Here is a 26,359-nt window from a genome sequence, read left to right on the forward strand (position 1 = left end):
TGTCCTTCTGCTTCATTTGAGGTGGAATCTCAAGCTTTGAGCTAGTCAGGAATACAGAGAAGACTTATTATGGGCAAATATTACCTGTTCACTGAACTGGGATTTTTCTTTTCAGCCAATTTCATCCCAAATGGCACCTTCACCTGTTTTGTTTTTTGGGCTTTTTTTTAAGACTGGGTTGTGAATGAGGCATTCAAAATCCAGTCTCACCCCCTGCATAATACAGGTCAAAGAGTTTAGTGCCTGTGCACCATCCTCTGAATTGCCTAAAAAGTGACAAATAATTTTTAGAACTATGACCATCCATCATGACAAGACACTCCGTAACACAATGTCCAGATGGTTAATTCTTCACATTCAGTGGCAATAGAGGACATGCACATATTCCAATATGTAGGATGCAGCTCTGTAGCTTTCACTCGCAAATTCTGGCTCTCTACATCTCTGCTAAAGAGTTATGTGCTCCCCTGCCATGCTCATGCACCAGATCAGATTGCCTTTTTCCCTTCTTTTTAGTACAGCACTACCTTGTACTTCTTAAACTCCTTCCCTCCCTGGGAAGTTAACAGCCTCTTGATTTAACAGTTCTTTTGTAAGGTCTTGGAGGATGAAAGACAACGGGTACCATTGTTAAAGCAATCATTGTAGGGACCAAAAGGGAGTTTGTTAAAGGCAAAATAGGTCAAAGAATTTACTAAAACTATCACTGCAGCAAATTGATTTCCATTTCAAAAGATGGAAGTCCTGACTTCTCCCTGTTCTGTTGTCCCCAAGCTGTTGAGTTGTGCTGCATGTTCCCACCCAGGCTGTGTATGAGGGTGCTCAGGTCTTGGCACTGCCTGTGGCTCCTGAGTCCTGTCTTCTCATCACCTCCCTGGACCTCCTGAGTCCAAGCCCAGAATTAGGTAAGACAGGGTAGGTAAAAAACCTGAAACACCAAGACAAAGTATTTTGCAGTGTGGACATTGATAATTTTTTTTAGGCTATTGATATGTAAAAAACAAAAGCTTTTGCCTGCTTGGGCATAGACTTCTGACAGGTCCTCCTAGTTGGGAGGCAGCTTAGAGACAAACCCTGCGGAGTGAAAGCAATTATGATGGTTTTCATTAAAACAAAGCTTGTTTTCCCTTTTTGACTAACTCCAGGATTTTTAAACACATAAGTAATAGTGGCTGCTAGGCTTAAGTGGCACCAGTGATTTGAGTGCTAAAGTCTAATAAAGTGGCAGTATTTAATTTCATTTGATTGAAAACCCACAATAGAGCAGTCTTTTTTATTTTATTTCACTCCACAGTCACTTAGCATGGCATTTGGTGCTTGAAAGAAGGGAAGTCTTCAGGGTTTGGATTCAGCAGGCTGCATTTCTTATGCACCTTCATATTCAAGAAAAGGTTTAGGAGCTTACGTGGAGTTAATAGGGAGAATTGTATTCCCTTGCCAGTCAGGATTTACTGCTGCTTGCTGCATAGATTAATAAACCCGGTTGTATCTAGCAAGGCATTCTTCCCTAGGAGTGATGTTAGACTTTATCAGTTATTTCTCACCATATTACAATTGCTAACTTGGATAACTTTAATGAAAGATCAGTCTGCAAATGTATCTTATTCCTCTTTAGTTTTTACTCTTGAAAGGTAGTTTCTTCAGATAACACAATCAGTATATGAGCAATATTTCATCTTTCCAGCTTAGTGTTGGACTCCCCCCAGTTCAGTCTATGCTGCTTAATAAGAGAAATTGCCAGATTGACTGGAAAATGTAACTTTAATAACATCATTTCAGGCACTAGAACCTTTGAGAAATAATAATTTCATTGAGTTGGTTTCTGCACTCTTTCAGTTCTTGTCTCTCATGCACGAAATTACTGTGAGTGCTCTGTGTGTGTCCGTGCCTGCAAATGACCTGCAAGGGGATGAGGCACTGCGTGGATTCCCCTGCCACCAGGTCATTCATAAATATAAACTGATGAAGCTGCCTGAAAATGCCTGGGAGGGTGAGAGGGATTGCAGGAAGTCTCTATCCCTTTCTCTCTTTCTTTTTATCCCTTAACACTAGAAATTGAAATTGCTGGGGAGCACTTAAGAAAAGTGAGCTGGAGAGGGCTCACTGAGTGAAAAGGGATCTTCTTGGTGTGGATGGTTTTAGAGGATACTTTGGAAGAGGTGGATAAAAGTGAAGATGCTTGGGTTTTCTTTGGGAAGAGCTGTTTGTGCTGAAGATCCAGCCTATGCAATACTTCAAGAAGCTCTTAATAAGCCTTACTTCATGCACAAAAGCATGTCCTCACCAGTATGGGGAAAGAGTCATCCCTGATACTTTTAAATTGACGAAATGAAATTACAGGCTACTTTAGAAAAACAACATAAGCTCCTCTGTGAGCAGAAGACCAAAAGAGCACTTATTTTCAACAGTTTTGCATCCAATATCCAATATATTCACGAATGGTGAAGCTGGTCTAAAGCTGGTTTACACAACAGCTCTTTGCTTTGCTGAGAGCAATAACTTGAGTCTTTTCTACTCAAAACACATTTTTACTGAAAGTTATAAGACTATAATCTTCTTTTAAGCTGCTCTCTCTCCCCCCTCAGGTTGATGGATATTGGCCACTGGGTTCCAGAGGTGCAACAGGACAGTAGGTGGTTGGATATACACACAGCAGGTGAAGCTAATTTTCGCAGGAAACCAGGAAAAAAAAAGAGGAACTAGGTTTAGTAAAAAATTCTACTTACTTTTTCAAGTATATTTTTCTTCCATCTCTCAGTACAGCTTGAGAGGAAATTTTGAACTGCTTCCAGATCCTCTATCACACACTCCCTCAGATGTGCTTAGATAAATAAAGTTACTCTGTACTGGCTTCCAAAGCAATAATGGGGACAAAAAGTACATTGTAGTGATGGCTCTGGTGCATAATAGACATGACTGTAATGGCAGGTTGACTGCAGTTTCCTAAATAGTGTCTTTTTCATTTATTCCCTTTTTATGCTTTTTTATGGAATGCCATGTATTCAGTGAAAGCCTGAGAAGCACCAGATGTTGGCACTGCAAGCTGGGTCCAGCATTTATTCTTATCAGGTGGGACTTGGATCAGTCCTTTGGAGGTGTTTAATACCCTGTGAAAGTTGATGTGGGTTAAATCTCTCCAAAGCCTGGCTTCTCTGCAGAGCCAGCTTAAATGGGCTTTGTGCACATACACACTGAAGTAGATCATCTATTTGTTTACTAAATGCAGAAACTCTTCTCACATCTTCATGAGAAGCAGGAGTCTTCTTCCATAAGTGTTATGTACCTGCTTAGAGCTTGCAGGGGGTAAGAAATATGCTCTGGTATCCCTTGGAAGCCAACCTGCTTGGCAACAGGTACATGTTCTAGCTCATATCTTGCTCCCATAAAGGCTACTGCTATGCAAATAACCATCTAAGCATTTCAGTTGAAAACGATTGCTTGAAACAAATTATTCCTCTAAAAGTAATTTTGGTTTCTTATTAAAAAGAAAAAAACCAGAAGAACAAAGCACAGAGTTTCTGTTGAACAATAGGCTATTATATCTTTCGTAGATCTGATTCCTGTGAATAAAACAGCAGGTGGTTATGAAATTATACATGCCTGAGAAGGGTTGGTAGGTGAATGAATATAGTCTTTAGAAGAAAAGAAGGAGAGATGTGGCGGGTGTGAGGAGATGAATTTAATTCTGTGTCTATCAAGGCAAAGAAATTAAGAAGCACAACTTCCTCTTGGAAAGACCTCAAAGTTTGGACTAGTTCTTCCTGGCTCGGATGCCAGGAGCAACAATTGCTCAGATGGATGGAGGACCTGCCACAACAACCTCTGATAGCACAAGAAGCTGCAGTCGGTGGAGCACATTCCTAGGCTGGGGTTGGGAGTGCAGCATCATTGCAGTAGGGCTGGCACAGGGACTGGCAGCAGGTTGATAATGCTTTTTCCACTAGAATTATCTGGGAAAATGGGAGAAAGCTCAGTCACTGTGTTTAGGCTTTATTTCCAGCAAGCATGGTTGTTGTATATTATGCCTGTTTTCTCTGGTTGTTCACTCAAAAATTTGTGATAAGAAAAGTTGAGAGGAAACATTTCCCTAAGTTCTCATTTGTCTCCGAATACCTGCTGTGTGTTTGCTGGGAGAGGATTTGTTGCCAGTAAAGGGACAAACATGAGGTTCTTCTTCACAACAGGCAGCCTCTGCCATTTGTGCCAGATTTGTTCATACATGTATTTATGAAATTAGGGAGGAGCTGCACCTAAAATAACTTGGTTTGCTCCAGTCTGAGCTTGCTGGTTAAAGGGAAATTTTTTAACCTTCTTGGTGCAAAGGAAGGGAAAAACATTTCAAAGCCCTGCTTGAGTCCGAGTTAGTGCTGTGACAGGATGACATGGGGGGTTTCCTGTGCTGATGGAGGGAGAAGATCTGTGATGGGTACTGGGTTTTTCACTGGCATACTTCCAAAAGCCCCACTCCAACTCCTGGAGAATAAAAACCCAGGAAACACTGAGCCCTTTGAAGGTTGGGTAGTTTTTTTTTTTTCTTTTAGATGCATCTAAGTGCACCAGTGAGAAAATCAGTGTGATGACAATGAAATTGTGCTGCAGAAGCCTAAAGCAAAAGGGACTTTTTTTTTTTTTTTTTTTTTCTTGTTCTAAGGACTTCATAGAAGCACAGGCTGTCTTGCTTAAGGATTTAGTGTAGCTGTTGCTCTATGCTAGTTTTCTGTACGGCAGGATCATGCTTTAGCTCACCTTCTGTAGTATTCCAGGAAAAGCAGTCTGGAGATCACTGACAGATGTGTTTCATCCATTTGCTTGGGTTCTATTTATTTATTCTCTTTAATGATACAGAACCAAAGCAGTGCATTTCTAGAGATGGGAAAAGGACTAAGCATCTGTACTGACCTTAGTGAACTCATGTACAAATTTCTGAGGGCCTAAGGAGTTGTGGATTTAGTTGAGCAGAAGAAAATTCAAGCCACCTGCTGAGGAAGGCTTGGGGAAGGTGGGATCCTTCATGCTAACAGTCTTTCGCCTGAAGCAGAGACATGGGAGGAGCTCTTGCTGCGCAGTGGACTTCGTAATTAAGTAGCCTCAGGAAATCATGCAATCTGTTTGTAACAGTATTCAATGGGCTTTTTGTTTTCCTGTCCTCGCCTCTCTGGATCTACTTGTCTCGTGTTAAAGGGTAAGTGCTTTGAAGATGGGAGGCCACTGCTGTGCCACTCTTGTGCAGAGCTGGCTCCGATCTGCTGCGGCGGCGCTGAAATAACCCAAACTGCCCCTGGGGAGTGTGCTGGAGGGCTGGTTGTGTACAGCCTTGCAATCAAACCCAAATCCATTACTGGTGCATAAAATGCCTCTGAGTGTGATGCCATGTGTAGTGCCAGTCTGGGGAGAGGTGGGAAGGATTGTGTCACTGTCCTCTGATGATGGCCCAGCCCCCAGCCAGGCCCTGTCATATGGGAGCTAAACACCAATTTGAGATTCAGAACGGATATGCGTGGATATATCACTTTTCTTCTCCCTCCTTCTAGTAATATCTCAACTTTTTAAAGGTGATTAGGTGCCTAAAGATACAGCTGGATGATTATAGTCTGTTTTTGAAGTACATGTCTGCATCTTCAGGCACTCAGAGATCTTTAAAACCCCAGGCCTTGGAGACTAGCTCCTGGGGCCACAGTTTGAATCATCACTAGCTGCCTGACCCACGCTTATGTACCCCTGACTGCTCTTTGCCTGACAACAGATAAATGCCTTCCTTGAGTCATGGAAATAACTCTCCTCAAAATGGACAAAATCGCACTTAGTTTTAGCCATTTGAGTTTCTCCTTCCAGCCTCATGCTTTTATTCTAGCAAAAAATACTGTCTTGCCTTAGCATGAACAGCTTTTGCTTTCTTAATGCTGGTTTCATATTCATTTCTCTAAACAAGGAGTGCAATTACCCTATAGCAAAATAACTGCCTCCAACTGTCTTTTTTCCATTAAACAAATGGGAGGTTTTACCTCTTGGTCTTCCCATAAGATTAATGCACTTTCTCTGCAGGAACTGTCTTAAAGCGATCCAGGAATCTGAACAACTTGCAGACTGCAAGCCTAATTGCCACAGAATCTTATTTAGACAATGCTGATTTTCATTAAGAGGTGATCTCTGCTAATAACATAGACTAATAACCCTTCTAAATGAAAAAAAAAAACCAACACCACCTTCCTATTTCCCCCCACAGGCAGGGATAATTAACTCCTAAATCAGTGCTCTTTCAGAAGAAGCTTTTTCCCCTCCATTTTAACAGAGTTTGCCTTGACACCTAACTGATGTCGGGAGATACTGGTTCCTGTGCTCACAGAGATAGTGGAGTTTGTCCTGACCTTCCTTTCTTCCTGGCCCTGGTACTTGAGTTAAAGCAAGGAGATTTTTCCTACTCCTTCATCTTTCCAGGTTGTTTTTGGGTGAATGAGATGAGGATTATCTCTTCTTTATTATCACTGTACAAGATGTGTATTACTGTATGGCACTGCTGTTGCAGGGCAGGAGAGCTCAGAACCCTGTGTGAAAGTGTAGGGACTTGGGAGCTCTTCTGTCCCTGGTGTTAGTAAGCCACTGAAATAGCAAAAACTGTTGTCAAAGACTTCCAGGAACTTTATCTATGGTGTCACAGATTCTCATGAGATCGGTATATGGAAAGTGTTGCACTCTCAGTTTTATTGAGGGTCTTATGTCCTTGGTGAGCTTCTCTGAAAGATCTAGAGCCAGCATTAACATCGCTGCTTCAAAACCACCAATTACACAATCTTTTATTTGGAAAATTTCTGGCTCTCTTGGCGTGAGAGAAAAAGCTTGAAAAATACAACTCTAATAGCTCCAGCACTGATTGCTTGCAGAAAGAACCTGTACAGGATTAAAAAAAAAAAAAAAAAGAGTTATTTTCCCAGTTTTAGGGAGTAAATAGATTCATGAATTCTCAGTGCTTGGGCTGGTGCTGTGATTTAGGCTGACTGAGCAATCAGGGTGGTTACCAGTCTCACCTCTGAACTGATGCTGTGCTAGGCAGGAGAAATAACTGAGAGCACAAAGAGAAGGAGCTTCTTTAAAAAAACCAAAAAACCAAAAAACCAAAAAAAAACACAAAAAAACACCCAAAGTAACCCCTACCACCAAAAAAAAAAAAAAAAAAAAAAAAAAAAAAAAAAAAAAAAAGCTCATGAAACAGTGGCTCCATTAATACCAGCTTGAGTGGCAGAGCAGGAAATCGGCTGCAAATGAACAAAGCGCCGCGCGGCAGGGGATGCTCATGCAAGCAAATGCCAATTCCCATTTCGGCAGGCGGCGTGTGGCAGCTTCCTTTCCTGTTCAAACGTTTTAGCCAGATAATGAGTGAAAAAACCCAAACATTTTTCACATAATCAACTGAGTTTGGAAGGGAGAAGCCACAGAGGAAGGGGAGCTGTGGTGCTAATCACTTGCCGGCTGACAGGGCTGTCGGCGGAGCAGCGTGGGACGGGGCAGGGCGGGGAGCTGCTAATTGCCGGCAGCGGCTGTAGCTCGGGTCACTGCTCTTGGCCACTTGGCTGGTGGTGGAAGTTGTTGTTAATGCCCAGGCAACCTGGTTGCTTGCTGAAAAGGGAAGCCAAGGCATGTTTGCCAGCAGCTGTTGGGGTAGAGAGGGAAACCAGTAGCGAACCGGGGTTTCATATCGACATTGATTGGGGTTGTGATGGGGAAATGAAGCACAGAAGGGTGCTGGTGGCTGTCTGGTCCAGGGCGGTGTGTTTATGTGAAACAGATGGTTCACTGTTTTAGTTTGCCAGCAGATTATGGAGCTGGCTCTGAACCATCTTGCGTGGTTTCCCAGGAATGAAGGGATCCCATCCGCAGCAGGACGTTGCTGCCCTGAGTGTGTTACCTGGGGTCAGAGCTGTCAGCAGTGCTCTCACGGGGAAGGCAGCTGCACACGGGGGTCTCCGCACCAACTGCAGTGTCCCGTGGGACTGAAGGCACACTGATGACCCAGAGCCATTGAGAGGCTCCAGCCCAGGATGTCTCAGGGTACATTGCAGTTGCCATTTGCAGAATTACCTCCAGTGTTAAAAAAGCAGCTTCATGCTGGGCATCCTGAGTTTGGGGTTCCTCTTCCAGTATGCTGTTGCGTTTGGGAAAGAAATAAAGGGAGGTTGTAGCTGTCGGGCTGAGTGACATGGACAGGGAGCAGTTAGATCAACATTGTCCTGCTCCTCCCCTGGGAAATGCCACCTTACTTTATACTCCCAAGCCAGTCCTGTTAGTCTGACACTGCCGTTCTGCAAGGGATGGGGTGTCAGAGAAAAGGTAAGGCAAGATATTAGCAAAAATCTTCTGGGGAGAGAAAATAAGATGAACGTGGCCAACAGTGGCAGAAATTGAAATCTCTGAATTTGTAACACTATCAAACAGCTACTGAGGAAGAGCTGGCATAGGGTTTGTTTTTTTTTTTTTGAACTGGATACTTTAGCTAAACTATCCCATCTAAATTAAACTTCTTTCCAGAGTCATTAAGCCCAGAATTACCCCTGACCGTGGCCTCCCCATCACCCAAGGAGCCATAGCTATTAAAAATGTAAATTTCATGTTCAAGCCTTCTGCTCTCAGAGTGATTCCAGGCTGTACCAGCACCTGTCTGAAATCAGTGGCCCACCTTGGTGCTTGCTGTAACTCAGCTGCTGCTTCACTGTCAGCTTTGAGTGATGCTGCAAGATCCCCACGGTCAGGACGGTGCTGTTTTACCCTACCTGTTCTTCCTCTTACTTTTTTGAAAAGCACAGCTTTGTTTCCCTGTTTCACAGAGGCCTGAATGTTTGGGTACCAAAGTTAAAGTGTTTTGGCAGCAGTGGTTTGGCACAGTTTGGTGATGCTCCAGACCAAAGTGCTACTTCTTACTTCATTAGAAAGCTTTAGTTTTGTCATGGTGAAAAAAACATTCAAAGTGACATATGAGAAGATCCCAGGGTCTGGATATCTTCACTGTCCTTCTATGGGCTGCAAAATTTGGGCTGAAAAACTAAGTAGTAGTGTTTATTTTTCAGCTTTTTATGCTTGAAAGTGCAGAGTTGACCCAGCCAAAGTTTTATCAACTTGAGAAGTTACTTCAGCTGGGGCAACAAGAATTAACACAGGATTAATTTTTTTCTGTTATTTTTTTTAATTACTTTAGGTGGAAGCTTATTTAATTTTACTTTTTAAAAGTGTTTACTTTTAAAAAGCATTAAAAAGCCCTTGGGCTTGAGCATGTGATTCAGTTTACAACATAATTTTTCTGTTTGTGGGGAAAGTGGGCTGCCAGCAACTGAACGTTTGGTTTGGCTGCTCTCTGTACACACCCCTGGAATGGGGCAGAACACTTTGTATAGAGCCAGACAAAAACTGCTCTGTAACTTAAATATAACTTAAGGCCTGTGGGCAGGAATAAATGGATAAGATTTTCAGTAACCCCTATTTATACTGTCACGTACAACTTCTAAGCCTTCACAGCTGTTGAAAAATTGGGAATGGCAATCCAGGGCTGTGGTCACTGAGAATGGGAGTTATTTGATACCAGATGGTTACTGGAAATTATTGATTGAAAAAGCACTGGCTTTTTAGGAAATGCCATAAAAATAGACATTTTTAGGTGGATGGCAATGACATCTGTAGATCTCTGCAAATAAGCTCTGTGATAGGTCTGTAGGAGTGTTCCAATAGAAGAATATAAAGATATTTAGATACTCTAAATTTCAGCTTATGCTGGGTGGTGCATTTACAGTGCATAATACTATTCTTTCTTTGGCTTTTTTTAAAATCACTTAAGAGAAGGTGCTCTCTATATTGTACAGAGGCTGGAACAGCAGCAGGAAAATGTGACTTTGAAATAATGGGATCTGTAAGAATAGGCAATTTCATTCAAGTATAGTGATTTAGTGCCCTGTTAGTCTCCTGATGTATAACTCCATTTCCAAAGACTTTAAGTTTCTTCACAAGCATAATGACAGGCTTAAAACTTGAGACTAATGCCACAGCTTCCTCTCTCCTCAGCTCTTCCACATTATTGCAGGAGTAAGGGAATTTTGTTCTCTTCTAATGGATTAGTTCCAAGAAGAATAAATCAGAGAATATTATTGCCTTCTTGTTTCCTTCCGTCCTTCTCTAAAACTTGGGATAGCCCACATGGCGCAGTGCAAAGCCAGGGCTGGGTATTGTTTTTTCCTGCCTGAAGTCTGTGATAGTGATGTGATCCCACTTCCAGTGTCACCAGGACAACTTTTTAAAGTGCTCTGGTTCAGTTGTTTGTGGCTTTTGGTACTAATTTCAGCTTCTGTGTTTGCTCTGCTCACAGACGATGGCCCTTACTCGAAGGGGAGCAAGGACTCTGGTGGGATGGACGCAGCCCTGGTCTCCAGGAGGCAAAGCATCCCAGGTAAAGGAGGGGATCAGCTACTGCCCCAAAACATTGTGGCATCCATTACACTTTACCTGGATACCCCTGAAATGGGTAAACCCCTCCAAACACTAATTTTGGCGCATCTATCAGCAAGGCTTTTTCCTGGAGGGCAAAAATGGATGGTAGTAACTGGTCTCAGTGAGTCGTATGTTACTGGTGCAATCCCTATCTTGTGTGAAGCCCTTGATAGTTGTTACAGGGAGACAAGAAAGGACTGATTCCTGCACTGGAGTGGCACCTACAGAGAAGAAGACAGCAGTAAAGGAGAGAGGGAAGAAGCGCTGCCATAGCTGAGCTTGTCGGGTGACTGGCAGTATCTGGCAAGCTTTGTATTTCCCACATGGGACTAAGTGTGTTTTGATATTTAGTCTGTCACAGCAAATTTTTGTGTGAGTTAAACTTTCCCATACAGAAATGCCTCTGGGGGCTGAAGAGGAAGTGAAGAAGTGATAGTATGTTGCCTCTGGCGGTGTTGAACTTTGTCTGCCAGCAGATCTGGATGGGCTGCTCTGGACAACTCATCTCCTTCCTTAGGAAAGCCAAGATCTTGATTTTGACTTCTGACTGTTAATGATCCAGTCACAGGTTTGGTTTAGTGTGAGGCCCTTTTGCTATTGCTTCATCATTCAGTAGTTGTTCTAGAGGGCTTCTGCAACATATTACTGCTGTGCCACAGCCCTGATGGGGAGAGGCTCACAAGAGCCAGTATGTCCAACAACCCCAGCTCAAGGCATCTCAATGGGGAGGGAAAAATTCAGGTGTGCTCTCTTCGTGCCCTGGGATGCTTTGAGTAGCAAAATCCAAGCAAGAGAAGAAATCTAAGACTACTCTTATATGGCCCTTAAAGGCTACGTCTTGAAGGACCAGATCCTCCATAACCAGCTCACTTTTACCTCTGTGTGTGTCTGTAACAGTGGCAGTAGATTTATAGAGGTGTTGGTCAAAATCCCTTATTGCTTACTTTGATCCACTGATCTCAGGGACTTCCCTTTTTTTGAAGCAGTAATTTCTCCTTGAACCTGTAACAATGGGTAATTGCACTCTGGGGGTTCTCATTTCAAACATTTATCAAGGATCAAAATTAAACCCCATTGAAGAGCTAATAATCTCCCCTTGCAGCACCATCTGTGTTGATCAGTCATGTCTGTAGTTGAGAGGAAATTTGCAGGATAGTGCTGGATGGTGTTCCTTCCAGCACGGTGGGGAGCCCCACCATAGTTTCTGGCAGCCCCTGGGATCCTGGGTTGGGGAATTAAAAACTAAGTTACAGCGGTTGGCAAGGGATCAAAACTGAGTTTAAAGAGCAGAAGTATTATGGACCTGACATTTTTACAGTGAGCTGCCAGTGCCACGTTAAATGGGTGCCCAGCAGTGCCTCAACGCCTGCCAGACTGGTGCTAGATTGCAAAGAGGTTCCCTGCTCACATTAATCAAGTGCACAGATTATTCTTGGAAGTGCTTTACGAAACAGGTAGTGCATGGCAGGACTCTAAGTGAGGTGCAATTTCTGGTGTCATGGTGACTTTACAGAGGAGCAAAGTGCTAGTGATAAGGCATTACAGAGCCAAATGATGCTATGTTTTGGATGGAGGGAGGAAGCCCTGCACCAGCATGGATCTTCTTTGTCAATATGCTATTTAAGGGGCCCTGCCTTGCTCTGGAAATCACAGCATGTGAGAGGTTTCAAATGTTCCCTCATCAAACAGCATCTCAAAGCCTGGTGAGGTTTGCTGTGCAAACAAGCTCCTGGGCCATTTGCAGCATGGGTTTTAGTCCACACCTGTGGGACAGCTGTTTGTCATGTGCTGCCAATGCCCATCATCACCTTCTGCACAGCCTTGGAGGAAGGCACCCTGTGTGAGGGTGACTGGTTTCCTCCTGTAAAATTGGGGGAGACAGTAAAGATGGATGGATCATGTTGTAGACAAATTGTGTAAAAGCTTCTTAGAGGAGGCTCTAAGGTGTGGAAGATGGCAAGGTGTGGAACTTACCCTGTTTGCCCCAGGGCTAGTCCCCCTTTGAGCAAAGAGTGTGAGGTCTGTCATGTGGAGTAATGCAAAGCTGCCTTTTGCCAAGTCTGGTCTTTTCTTGGGCCAGAGCTAGCTCTCCTGCTAACTTACTGCCTTTGTCTATGCCAAATCCAGAATTGGAATAGTTTAGGGATCCTGTTTTTGTAAAACCCAGACATGAACTGTTCTGGGATCAAAACTGATACCAGATTGGGTTTATATGTAGGTGCTGGACAGACAAGAATGTTGTCTTGGACTAGAGCAAGGAAAAATGTACATTGTCTGCAGCACACAGAGAGCAGTAGTGATGCAGCAGGTGTGGGGTGTGCACCCCCTAAACTTGGACACATTATTATGGCAGGCAGTGCCTGTGGAACCAGTCATGTTGTAAAAGTGACTCATCTTCAATTCCAGCTGTAGATGAGGTGGGAAATAGGGAGTTTAACTTGGACCAGGTGCAGATGGGTGGGCAAACTGCTGTGAATGAATGCAGGTCCTGTCTCCCTCTCTGTCCCCTAATGATTGCAGGATCCTACCCCTCTTCACATTATGTTCTTTATCTCCCAACTGTATTCATGTCTCAAGATATTTTTTTAATCACAGTATTTTAAGATCCACCCTGTTCTGTCCATCCAGGCAGCTACTGCAGGTCCACAGCATCTTCCTAGTGTGTAACTGTGACTGCCTGACATGTAGCCCTGTTAGCACCCTCCCCACTCTGTATCAAGCATAATTCCCTGAGGTGATCTCCCTAGACCATTGCTGAGATCCCATCATCCTGGTTCTGAATTCTTCCACTCCCTTCAGCACCTTGAAACGCAAAGTTTTTATTCTCTCACAAGCCCTCATTCCTCTGCCTTATCTTTCTTGGTCCTGCCTGCTAGCCCTGCATGCAAACACTGCCGTGGATCTATCAGGGCATGCTTCTGCTTTTCAACTTAATTTTAAATTGACTGATGCTTTCTCTTCATGCTAGTTGTACAAATCATCCCAGGTCTGCTTTCCCACCCCCTCTAGGAAAAGGGTGTCCTTGGGATTGGGGGGAATGGGCCTTCCACTGAGATGCTTGTCTTTATTCCTGATCTTTCAGAGGAGTTCAGAGGGGTCACCATCGTGGAGCTGATTAAGAAGGAAGGAAGCACCCTTGGGTTAACCATTTCAGGTGGTACAGACAAAGATGGAAAGCCAAGAGTCTCCAATCTGAGGCCAGGAGGACTGGCTGCAAGGTGAGAAATGGAAATGGGGTGGAGAGAGCACAACAAAACTGGAGAGGAATAGTTGCATGTTCCAGCTACTGAATGAATAGGACTATAATTAAAGCTGTTGGCACCCAACTCCCTTTTTTCAAGTGCCCCAGAATGCAAAGTTGTTGCTTCGGGAAGTAGAGCGTCTTCTATTTTGAGTTATTTCCTATGCTCTGTGCAATTATGCTCTGAAATTTTGTGTAGGGATATTAGGGATTCTGTGAAATTAGGCAGCCTTGTCAGGAGAGCTGCATGGTACAATACATCTTGATCAAGCTAAGTGGTTTAATATTGTATCTGCTCTGAATACTGAGTCTGTAAGTAATGTTATTGGCTTAGAAAAGGAATGGGCAAAGAAAGGCTCCAAGAAGCAGAGAAAGGGAAGGAGTATTCGAGCAGTTTTGCAGAAAACAGGCAAAAGGAAAGAAGTTTTCTTTTCCCTGCTGGATTTATTTCTTCAGACAGCTCTTGGTGTGCTTTTCTTTGACTGATTGCTCTACATGAATGGGAACTGAGCAACAAAAGAGAGGTTGTGAATGTGTACACTGTGGTTGTTGCTACATGTACAGATCTGAACGCTTGCCACCAGGAAAGATAGATGGCTTCAATTTTAGCGCTTCCCTGTGATAGCAGACACATGCAATCAGACAGCAGACAGCTGAGATCAGCCCAGCATTGGTGGCTTGTTCAAAAACTCCTTCAGTTACCAGCCAGACATACCCAGGCTGGATGTAGCAGAGACTTTGTGCTACCACTGCTTTTTTTTGCTTTTTATTTCTTTGCAGAAGCGACCAGCTGAACGTCGGGGATTACATCAAGTCAGTGAATGGCATTAACCTGACCAAGCTGCGGCATGATGAGATCATAAGCCTGCTGAAGAACGTGGGCGAAAGGGTAGTGCTGGAAGTGGAGTACGAGCTTCCGCCAGCCGGTGGGTGCCTCCCTGGTAATGCTGCTCTCTCTCCCTGGCTGCCTTTTGTCCTGGGGTGCAGCTGGACTTGCTTGTGCATTGCCTGCCGTGGCCGAGGCAGTGTCCAGGGGCATTCTGATGTGCCTTCATGTGCTCACAGCGTGGCAGCGGCTGCTGCAGAGCTGTGTGCAGTCGGAGCAGAGCGCTTTTTCCAGCACAGTGGGTGCCTGTTCATGCACACCGGCAGGGGATGGCTGATTAGGTCTGTCTTGCCTCGGAGTGACTTGGTAGCACAGGCCAATCTGCCTCCTGATGCTGCTTCAGCTTGTTTTTCTTTTTCCCTTTTGGAGCGTGGCTACGGGAGGTTTTATTCAGTCTTAAACACGTATTGCCAGATGCTCTTTTCAGAACTGTGGCAAGTGCTGTTAGTCCTCAGGATGCTTTGAAGTGTTATGTGTTTTCAGAAGGGAAGCTGAAGCAATCTGCTCTTCAGCTAAGGGGCCCTGGCAGGAGCTGGCAAGCCCAGTGGGCTCGTGTCCTGATGTGGGAGAGGGTGCTCTTGCCCTCATTTGTTTTGATGATTGAGGTTTCTGATTAAAACAAATTCCTCGATACAGTTTCTCATCACAGTCTTTCCCCTGTGAAAACAATCTCCCCAGTTATTAGTCATTCAGTTACCCAGATCAATCAGAGGATGATTGGGCAGAAGAAATAGAACAACTAAAAATAAGATGACAGGAAAAACAAAACTAATGAAATCTAAACATTTTGCCCCAGATAGGAACCTATCTTACACTTCATAGCTTTACTCTAGCTGTTGCCTTTATATGAAAAGTATTCAACATATAAATGAATACGTAAAGCCCAAAAAAGAGCAAAATCTAATCTGGATTGGATGAGTCTCTATCCATCATTCCCCTCTGTGCTGCTGTAAATGTTAGTGAGCTTCTGCATACAACTCTGATAGAGCCAACTGTGGCTCGAGTTTTCCGTGTTCTCGTGCTCCCTAGGGATGACCACTCTTAACCTTTCTCTGTGTCTGTGAGCCTGGCTGTCAGGGATCTGATAAGCTGTACTGCCCAGCCGAGGAGCGGTGCCAGTGCGCGTAGCTCCATCAATAGCAGTGACGCGAAACGTCCCCGGCTCTGAATGAGCAGGAAGAGCACACTGAGATACCGACTTCTCTCCAGTGACATTATTGGGGCTGTTTATGAATGATCCAAACAAAGAAGCACTGCAAAATACAGGGAATTGTCAATTATTGCCTGGTTCCAATTCATTGTTGGGCTTTTATCTGCTGTGAGGGTTTGTTACTGCTGTGTGTACTCGCCTCTCTCTCCCTCTCTTTCCCTGGGCAAAGAGCAGAAATACAGTACAGTTCAGTAGCTCATGCTTGTGGGTTGGAATTTTTCTCCCCACTTTGTAATTTCCTTCTTTGGAAGAGATCTTGCAAGTCCAAGTCCAGTTTTCAGGCCACTATGTTGTATCATTCTCTTTCATAAATAAACTGAGACCCGCATTAACACCAGCTAAGGTCTCTCTACTCCTGCTGATCTTATGAAGGCTGTTGCAGCACTTCATGTTTGGATGCTTAGGACAGAAATTGGATGGTTTCTGAACTCATTTGTGGATGCTTTATACCCTTTGCTCGGTATTTGAGTTTCATCCCTTATCTGTAAACCTTCCCATGCCCTGAGCTTTTCTCTTCTGGAGTATTTCTGGGCTGTGTCCCTGTTAGCTGCCTGCACCACAACAGGAGCAAAGTGGGGACAGTGTTTTGGAGGTTTATTTGGCCTTGCTGTAGCCTAATCCCCAGGGCTGGATGCCTGTAGGGTAGTACCATGCCTCCACTGCATGTCTTTGAGGTTAGCTTAAGGGCTAGTTTAACTCTAGTTTGGGTGCAGGTTGCAGGTTGCAAGTCCTCAGGGTCCTTGGCAGTGAGGACAGAAGGGAGATTCACTTCAAAAACCCCCTTCTGAGCCAAGGGAAATGCCAGTGTGGGTGTGCCTAGGGCAGCATTCAGCTCCAATTTGCCAGGTTGAACTCAAGTTCTTAGTCTTTTTTTTTCCCCCTGATTATCTGTGTGGTCATTCATAGTACTTGGTTTGAAGATTAGGAATTTTCAGAATGGACCAGTCTGAAATGCCATGTTCAGTTCTGGATGGAGAGGACCAGGAAATTGTCCCATATTCCCTGCAGTAGTGCAATAAATCATCAAATAGCAGAGGATGGCAAGGGTTAGAAACAGTTTCTTTCCTTTTCTCTTTACTTTTGTACATTTTGTATTTTGTACAAATAGTACTGTGTATTTAACATAAAATTATTGAATTGCCCCTGGGATCAGTTTAAAGGATTCACTTAATCTTTTTTTAAATCCAAAATATGAGAGGTAAGGGAAAAAACTCCAACCTTTTGCACTGAGGATTTGGGATTTTCATTTTCTTTAAGGTCAGCCAGTGACTTGATTCCTTATGCTGCTGCTGGGGTTTTTTTTAATAAGTTTCTATCTGTGGCAGAAGCTTTTGAGAAAAGCTGAACACATTAAAGCCAGTTGATAAACGAGGTGGTTTTACTTGAATGTCAGAGTATTAACCAAGACAAATTTGAGGGGAGATGCACAACACTGAACTGGTGAAATCACCCTAAACATGATGGTTGGCTCTGATGAAGGTTCATGTGTCTGGGTTGGGCTCTTTTTTCCTCCAAATAGGCAAGATACAATATGGGCTTTGGGCTGGACTTCCATTTCAATGATGTTTGGATGAGTTTTGATATATTTTGCAGGATGGTTGGTAAAGGTTTGTCTGGGGGTAACTGGTTTGTTTTGTTTTGTTTTTTCCCTTTAGTGCCAGAAAGCAGTGCTGGCATTATTCCCAAGACCATAGAAGTTTCCCTCTACAAGGAAGGCAACAGCTTTGGCTTCGTGCTGAGAGGTTAGTAGCTTCTCCAAAGAAAAGCAGAGGAGACAAGCACTGGCAGAGGTGATTTTGGAAGTGGGAAAATAAGAAAGTGAATGTTATAAACTTCAGCTGAGTAATAAAAGTGTATCCTGGAGAGTACTCCTTGCAGCCTTCAAGGACTGCCAGCTGCCTGATCTAGGGCAGTCGTTTTGCTTTCAGGCTGTGTCAGCTGTTGTGTGATAAATGCCCCTTCTTTCTCAGCACTCTCATTCAGACTTCCAAACCTCCCGTGACTTACGGCTTTCCCGGTTTGATTCCAGGGGGAGCTCACGAAGACTGGCACAAGTCCAGACCGCTGGTGCTCACCTACGTGAGGCCGGGTGGCCCAGCAGACAGGTACTGCCCGTGTCACACCTCCGGCACGCGCTTTCACAAGACAGACCTGCCGCTCTCCCCCTGCTCTCGGATGTGTGTCGTTCTTGGCCTCCTTGCTGGTGGTGTGGAAGGACAGAGGTGGTGTGGGGTCTGTGGAATGTGGGGAGGAAGCACCCGGTGCTCAGAGGCTGACTCGTGTAGATGTTGTAGTTATAAGCAGAAACTCCTCTTCCAGAGGCAGCCACTTCATTAGCCCCGTGCAGATGAATCGCTGATGCTATTTTGGAAAGCAGGAGCCAGTCTATCTACTCTCATGCTCATAATTTAGTATGATGGGCCTTGTACTATAAATAACCCAGACTATTGTCCCAATGAGTATTCAGTTCCTACAGGAATTCCTACAGGAAGAAAGTAATTGACTTTTTCATATGTGTGTATATATGTATATATATACATGTGTGTACACACACACAAAATATATACTTATATATTTATATATTGATAATATAGATATACAGCTAATTTACTTATAGAAATACAGATAGATAAATAAACATATCTAGATTATATGTCTAAATATAAATAAACACATATAAACAAAAAGAATTTTGCCTGTGGCTTCTTACAGGGAAGGGTCCTTGAAAATTGGGGACAGGCTCCTGAGTGTTGACGGGATCCCTCTGCACAGCATGACCCACGCTGACGCCCTCAACATCCTGCGGCAGTGCAGCCAGGAGGCACTCTTCCAGATCGAGTATGATGTGACCATCATGGGTAAGGGCAGGATGGTTGTGATGGCATCTTTTTTCTGACAGCCTGGAAAATATGTGAGACTGGAGACAGTAATTGGGGTACTCAGTTCCAGTGGAAAAATCGCTGAGCAGTATGCTGCCAGCATGGGTGTAAGGGGTAGAGTTCAAAGCTGGATTAGTTAAATGCATTTGAAATGCTCTTATCCAGTGATGTGTCTCGATAGGAATGATGAGTGGGTTTAGAGGAGTGGGGGAAAAGGGGATTTTGTAATGTAGGCAAAGAGGGCATAGGAGAAGTCAGAGTTAAAGGAGGTTGGAGCACTCTGCCAGCACTGCAAATAGGGCTATTAAATGTGTGCAGGGGAGTGAGCTGCATGCAGGCAGAGACTTGCCCTGGCTTTGGTTCTGAATTTTGACCCTACTTAATTCCAGAGCTATTTTTCTTAGAAATGTTACTTCAGATCTGCTTCTGAAATAAATGAGGGGTGATCAACAGATTGACCCCAAATAAGACAGAATTTACTGGAGGGTAGAGGATGGGCATTTCTAAAAAGCATTTTACACAGTAGATATTAAGTTTGAGGGTTTTGTGGGCTGGTGGTTGAGGGTTTTTTTCATTTGATTTTCAGTTTCAAGCCCTGGGAAAGGGTTTATTATTAGCTACTGTAAAGGCATTTTGAACTGGCTTTGTGGCACGGAGCTGTTACTGCAGGGAGTGTCATTAATGAGTTTAAGGTTACCACAGAGTTTAAAGCTGTGTTGGTTCTGGAAGCTCATCGAGTTGTGTGTTAGATTTTGATGTTACATATGTCTCCAGAGAGGTTTCTGCCTCCACTGGAACCATGAGCTGGACTAGGTTGGAGTCTTTTCTGCAAATCCTGTAAACCAGTCCAGCACGTCTGAGCCTGGGATCCAAGAGAGGAATAGGAGTCCATGACATCAGGTTGTTTTCTGATTTGTCAGTGTGGAGGAAAATAAAAAGGGTCTAAAGCTGAGAGAGTTGGATACCGTGTCATCCTCAAGGAAGGACAGCTGAGAACACCAGAATTCGCTCCATGCAATTTGCAAGAGGGTTGCACCAGGATAAGGGAGCTCCTCGTGACAGCCCTGAGGGCTTTCTGCTCCTGTTGAGTCTCCTTCCCTCAAACTTTCCCCTTCCTTTTGGCAGAAGCTCCACAAGCATGGACATATTGGCTCTCCCCTGGGGGAGGAGGCTGCCAGGAGCTGGGCAGCCCTGTGCCACACAGACACTTTCTCCAGGAGAGAGCTGGAAGGAAACACTGATGCCTCGGCAGTTGCTTGCAGTCTACCTGGCTTCTGCCATGTTACAGGAGCAGCTTATCTTTAGAAACTGGCTGGTGTTCATGATAAAGAGGAAACATTTAAATGATGGAAAACTCTTTTATCTACCTTTCTGTGATTGTTTTGGGGTAACTCTGCAGTGGTCAGTAAAGGATGTCCATTCCTCTCCTCACAGGCTGCTCCAGGGAGGGGGCAGGTGGAAATAACGTGGGATTTTGCACAGAGATTTCAAGTCTGATCAGTAGCAAACAATTAAGTACATGGGGGGTTATTGTTTGCGTGGTCCCCCGGTGTCTGTGTTGCAGAAGCTAAATGTTGTAAAACCTGACTTGGAGCAAAAATAGCCATCAAGGTGTCTTGGTGTTTCCTCTTAAATAACTCTCCCCCCGAAACTGTTAGTGTTGTGTGAACATGGAGGGATGGCAGGGTTTTATGCAGTGATTCTCCATCTTCTGTTGCTATATAGTGGACCAGAACTAGGTACTTCCCAAGATGTAAAAAAAGCCCCTTTCTTGGATAATTTCTGCCTGGATAGTACTCTCCCCAATGCTGTAAAGGGCTATACCTGTCCTGATTTCTTTTAAGGCAAGGTGATGCAGAACATGTAGCTTAAAACAGTCTCTGCAAAGAATTTTACCAGGCAACAGCTAATAACTGCAGTGGGAGATGAGTACAGCATCCCCAGTTCATAGCCATTCTCTTTACCAGCCTGGGAAGAGAAGAGCAGGTGCTGAAAGTGGTGTGAGGATGTTTTTAGCCTGAAGGAATCACTCCTAATTCCCATTTTGAAAACTTGGTGAAGGGGCTGGGAACACCACCACAAAGTGGTGCTTGGCCTGTTCATCCCCAGGGAAAATGGAGGTGTTTACATTGCAGTCGCTCTCTGTTGCAGCTGTACATGCTGGGGTGGTGTGGGCTGACCCTCGAGGAGGGAAAGTTGTTTTTCTGCATCTGTCTTTGGTGAGAGACCAAGGTTGCTGTGGGGGAGCTTTGAATCACAGTGTTCCCCAGCTGACTGTGTGGTTTTCCAGCCAAAATTGTGTGCTGAGGGTGAACTGCATGGGCCAGCCTGCTCTTGGTGTGAGGGACGTGGCAGATGCTTGCCATCGCCACCAAGCATCCCTCAGCTTTTGGGATTTCACCAGAGAGGCCAGAGTAGGATGGGGCCATGGCAGCCTTTTAATCAAATTGGCTGAGATTTCTCAAAACCTCTAAAGGAATTAAAGTAATCTGCCCTTTCCTTTTAAAAGGAGTGCCAACTGGGCAAGCACTTCTCTTGGGCATTGGGAAAATCTCTGCCCTTTGCTGATGCCAGATAAACCTGGCAATGAACAGATGCTTTCCCATGGTGGCATTCTATCTTATGGCCCTTTCCCTTTCTCTTTCCCTTTCCCTTTTCCTTTTCCATTTCTCTGCACTCCCAAAGTGCATTACAGCAGGGAAAAATCATCCCTACCATCACACGTCACTTATTCCCCAGGCAATTGCAATTTCCAGGCTTGTTACAAGAGCTGTCCCTCCTCAGGGAGATGAGCAAAGCCAAGTAGATGTCACATGGAACTTGGTGCAAGAAGGAAACCCACTCCCAATATTTCCTCCAAAATAAGCTGCTGAAAGATCTTCTCCAAAACACCTGCCAACCCGCAGCTTTGAGTGGTGAGGTGATCAGCTCTCCTGTATCTTTGGCACTGGGGTGTCTGAGATCCTGGAGCAGATTTTTTTTCCCCTTGTATCCACCACAATATTGGTGAGTACCCTTTAAGTTTGTGGGTGTGAGCAGGTGTTGCATGGCCCTTTGTGTCTCCCAGGAGGTTGCAGCTGTATGTGATGGTGCAGAAACACCTCATGGTGCCAATGCAGCAATGCCCATTGACTCCCTGCAGTGAAGTTATTGCATGGCCTGCTCTGTCCCCTCCATGTTTCTTTTTAAATTAGCTTGAGTGTAATAGCCCCATGTTAGTCACACCTCACAAATATTGCTAGATTGCAGACTCCTGACCTTTGATTTGAGCCAAATCTTTCCCTGGAATAATTAATAGAGCCTTGGCTGGTATTTCCTCAACAAGTGCCTCTATAAAATGGATTTGGAGCAATTCTCATCTATGCCACTGGAGATGAGAATTAAAAGGGACGGCGAGGTGGACCGTGCTGTGTGTGGTGGGAGAAGTGACCCTGGGCTGAAGGCAGGACCGTGGTTTCTTACACTCTTACTGATGACCTCAGTCCTGAGGCTCTTTCTTCTCACCATCATGCTGGGACCTCCCTGGGAAACACTTGGTAAAGCTGGGAAGCTTGGACGCTGGGTAATAGGGAGAGGAGTTGGTATTTTCCTTGCAAAGAAAAGTGTAACACTCCAGCAAGCTCTTTTCATGATTTTATTTTCCCTATCTTCTTCCCTTCAGCTGGAGGGATATAAATCTGTGTCCCTCTTCAGAGGATATGTGCTGGACATAGGCAGCAAAACTAACATATAGCTGGTGTTTGCTGTTGGAAGAGATCCTCAGTCTCTTGGTGCCTCCTTTGCCAACAAAGGCTTAAGTGCACCTTCCGCAGGCTTTAGCTGGGTGCTTTGTGCATCTTTTTATTAAAATGGGACTGTGCTTTTTACCAGGGCCTGCAGATCTCCCCAGTGGTCCTTTACATCAGAGAATAAACAGTGTTTTATTTGAAGCCTGCATAACCTTTAATGTGGCTCATTCCTCCTTCTTCCTCCCCTGTGAAAAAGGGCACGGTGAGTAGACCAGAGCCTGAACATCCCTTGGATGATCCCCAAGGGGAATTTCCAAGGTAAATTTCTGTCTCCAGAGACTCAGCACCTTCAACAAATCTCAGGAAAGACCTTGCTGCGGCTTAGCTTCCTGGATCTGCATTAGTGCTCCCATTTGTCAGAGAACAAGAACGAGCCATGCATCAAGCTCTGGAGCCAAGTAACATCAGCATTTTTAGTGGAGCATAGCTTTGGAAGGGAAAAGCCTTACTATGAATAATTAAGGGCTGAGGAGGCATCAGGTGTTCAGAGGGCTCTGCTGGCCTTTCCTTCAAAGTGGATGGCTGGGCCTTCACGAGTGCTTTTGTGTGGGGGTCAACTACACATGGGGTGCTGGTTGTTGGATGTCCCATGGTGATAACAAATTTGTTAATCCTACCTCTTTGTGATGGATTTAGGTAATCTGGAAGCAAATGTGTGTAATAGAGGTGGTGGAAATTTCTGGCTAATCAGCTAGAAACACAGGTTTTCTTTTTCCTCCCCCTTCCTCAGAAGAGATGGATAGATGTGGTGCAGGTTTATACTGACAGGTGCAATTTCGTAGGAGTTTCATTGTCTCACAGCATCTATTAAGCTTGTTGCAGAAATGCTTCTTTCAAACACAAGTTGCCCCTGTATTGTCTGAGGGGAGGCTGTTGTAAGCACATGGGTGCTGTGTCTGCTCCTACTGACACTGGAGGAGCTCAAACGAGCAGTTGAACTGGTATTTTGAAGCTGGTGTTCAAGCACAGAAGAGTTGACTGGTTTGTGTGCTGGTCATCAGCCACAAGACTTCTGAGTACTTCAGAAAGTGGGATCCTGTATCTTTGTGTCTTTTCTTTTTTGCTTGTTTGGGGAAAAGCCTATAACAGCTATGTCCTTCTGATCTTCCTTTTTTGTGCTTTTAAAGCTGTTCATGTGACTGCTGCAGAGCCTTTGAGCAATCTCTTCCTCAATCTTGCTATTTAACCCAAAGAAAAGAGGGAGGGAGTTGTTTCCACGAGTAAATTGTTGTAATATCTTTTCATGTAATCATTATAATGTAGATTTTGTGCAAAAGCAATTTTGCTTCTTGAATGTCCTTCTTTGTTAAGTTGCCATGTGACACGGACTGTAAGATGCCCAAACTACAGGTTTGCTGATGCGCATTGCAAGTCAGCACTGTTGGACAACCCCTGCATTTAGAAATAGAAAAGGCTGTATGACAAGTGTCTTCAGGTGCTCTCTTGTTTTGCAGATACTGTAGCAAATGCTTCTGGTCCTTTACTAGTTGAGATAGCAAAGACTCCGGGGTCTACACTGGGAATCACTCTGACAACAACCATGCACCGGAACAAGCAGGTGATTGTCATCGACAAGATCAAGCCGGCCAGCGTGGTGGACAGGTACAGATCTGAACAGGCTGCTCCTACCTCTGCTCTTCCTTTCTCCACTGCTTTTTTGTCCTTTTGTCAGTTATATGCCATTCTTTGCTGTTTTGCCCTGAAATGTTCATGGCCACACATTCTTAGCACTACATGGGCTAAAAATATCTGACCCAAGAGCAGTGGACACTCCTCACCAGGAATGAATGTAACTCAGTGCACGTGAAAGCTGAGCTCTGCTTTAGAAACCTCAGATGTGACTGCCCTGGAGCTGTGAAATAGCTAAAGCCCATTATGGAAACTTCTGGCTGGAGCCTTTTCCCGATCAGCTAGTCACCCTTACCTGGGGATGCAGACAGGCAGATTCCTGCGCAGCACTGCCTGTGTCAGTCGTGTTTCTGAGCTGAACTGCTGGCTCTTAGGAGCCTTATGAGGAGTGGCTGAGGTCACTTGATCTGTTCGAGCCTGGAGAAGAGGAGACTGAGTGGAGACCTCATTGCAGTCCACAAGTTCCTTGTAGAGAGGCAGACCCTGATCTCTTCCCTGTGGTGAACGGTGACAGGACCTGAAGGAATGGTCTGAAGTTGTGTCAGGGGAGGTTTAGGTTGGATATTGGAAAAAGATTCTTCACCCAGAGGGTGGTTGGGCACTGGAACAGGCTCCCTGGGGCAGTGAGCCTGACAGAGCTCAAGAAATATTTGCATGATACACTCAGGCACATGGTGTGACTCTTGGGGATGGTCCTCTGCAGGGCTAAGGGTTGGACTTGATGATCTTTGTGGGTCCCTTAGAGCTCAGTATATCCTGTGATTCTGTGATTATGCTTCTGGTGAAGCCCTCAGCCATCCAAACTAGCTATGAGGGGGCACTGCTACAAACCTGAAAGATTTTTCCCAAGCCATCAGCAGCACTGATTGAAATATGAACCATCTTAGTTGGTATTTTGGTCAATGTTTGAACCTAAAGTTCAAATTGGAAGTTAAAAATTATATGTGAAAAAAAATCTCCCAAGAATTCACACAATAATTTGCAGTTGGATTTTGTCTGTGTGCTCCCAGCTGTGAAGATGTGGATGTTGGGTTTTGGAAGTGTCTGATTACCTCTCTTGCTGTTTCCTTTGCAGATGTGGCGCGTTGCACGTTGGTGACCACATTCTCTCCATCGATGGCACGAGCACGGAGCACTGCTCCTTGTTAGAGGCAACTCAGCTTTTAGCTGCCACTTCAGAAAACGTCAAGCTGGAGATACTACCTGTTCACCAAAGCAGGCTGCCTTTGAAGCCTCCAGAAACAGGTGTGTCCTCTGTGCAAACACTGTTGGTCACCCTCAAAACTCACTTTAGGTCCCTACTGGGGTTCTTGCTGCTTTTGAGTGCTGGCAGCAGATTCCAAAGAGAGACATCTGTGGAGGGGAAAAAAATTGATGTTTTGATGAAATGCATGTGATTAGATGATGTTCTTCAAGGATATGAATAGGGAAAAGAGGTAACATCTGTGCTTGAATGGGCAAATTGGAGATGGGAATCCCAGGGTTTTGCAGTGCTCAGTGCTGTGCAAGCCACTTCCTTAGTACCTCAGATAAGAGACTTTAATGGAGAGGGAGGAAAACAACCTTGGTGCTGGCAAATGTATTTCCAAGCTCAGTTTTTATTTGCTGATGCCTGGTAAGGCTTTGAAAAAGACATGTCAGTAGTTAGGCTGGGTAGGTGGACTTCCAAAGCTGTAATGTAAGTGTTCATCTTGCAGACCAGCCTGGTGGAGTGGCAGCTGTGTCTGAGTAGTCAGGGGTAGAGTGAATCCATCTGTAGCTGCTGGTTTCTACCACCTTTACCAAAGAAATACTAAGAAAGTAAATTCTGGCCCTAGTGAGATTAAGCCCAAAATGCCTGTAAACATGATTAGGAATTGGCCCATCTGAGCATTCTTGTTTCCCACCTTTAGTTTCTCCTTCCACATGAGAAGCTGTCTTGGGCTCTCATATAAATTTCATTGTGACCATAGCCTCAGTACTAGTGTATTTGTTGCAGCTCTTGCTTGCACTTTCATTACAGTCCATACTGATGGTCTTGAAATTTCAGGTGTTTTGGGTGTCACTGTTCAGTTCCAATCCTTTTTCAACCATTTTCAATCACCTGTCTCTCAGGGACATGCATTTTAATAATACTGTTTTACTGATACAGTAAAACATAAAACCCAATAACATCTCTGTGTCTAGAAATAAATCTCGTACACGCCCTGTTCAATTTGTGCAGAATTAAAGCAGTTTAACAAAGGGAATGGGTGACTTGACCTTTGTGCCCAAGAAAAAATG

General features: G+C 44.5%; 1 protein-coding gene across 5 annotated transcripts in view; it reads left to right on the plus strand.

Annotated features, from left to right (window-relative positions):
• Positions 1–26,359, plus strand: part of GRIP2 (glutamate receptor interacting protein 2) — a 258,982-nt gene that overhangs the window by 188,871 nt on the left and 43,752 nt on the right. For 4 of the 5 annotated variants that reach the window (XM_050312920.1, XM_050312919.1, XM_050312924.1 and 1 more), the window contains exons 2-9: positions 10,343–10,423; positions 13,547–13,682; positions 14,486–14,631; positions 17,457–17,543; positions 17,831–17,906; positions 18,514–18,659; positions 23,923–24,070; positions 25,173–25,342. In XM_050312920.1, the coding sequence (XP_050168877.1) occupies positions 10,343–10,423; positions 13,547–13,682; positions 14,486–14,631; positions 17,457–17,543; positions 17,831–17,906; positions 18,514–18,659; positions 23,923–24,070; positions 25,173–25,342 (990 nt within the window). The remainder of the gene's footprint in view (positions 1–10,342; positions 10,424–13,546; positions 13,683–14,485; positions 14,632–17,456; positions 17,544–17,830; positions 17,907–18,513; positions 18,660–23,922; positions 24,071–25,172; positions 25,343–26,359) is intronic. The other variant, XM_050312922.1, reaches the window with a different exon arrangement.

Source organism: Myiozetetes cayanensis, unplaced genomic scaffold, assembly GCF_022539395.1.
Source record: "Myiozetetes cayanensis isolate MyiCay16 unplaced genomic scaffold, myiCay2020 scf18, whole genome shotgun sequence".
NCBI lineage: Eukaryota > Metazoa > Chordata > Aves > Passeriformes > Tyrannidae > Myiozetetes > Myiozetetes cayanensis.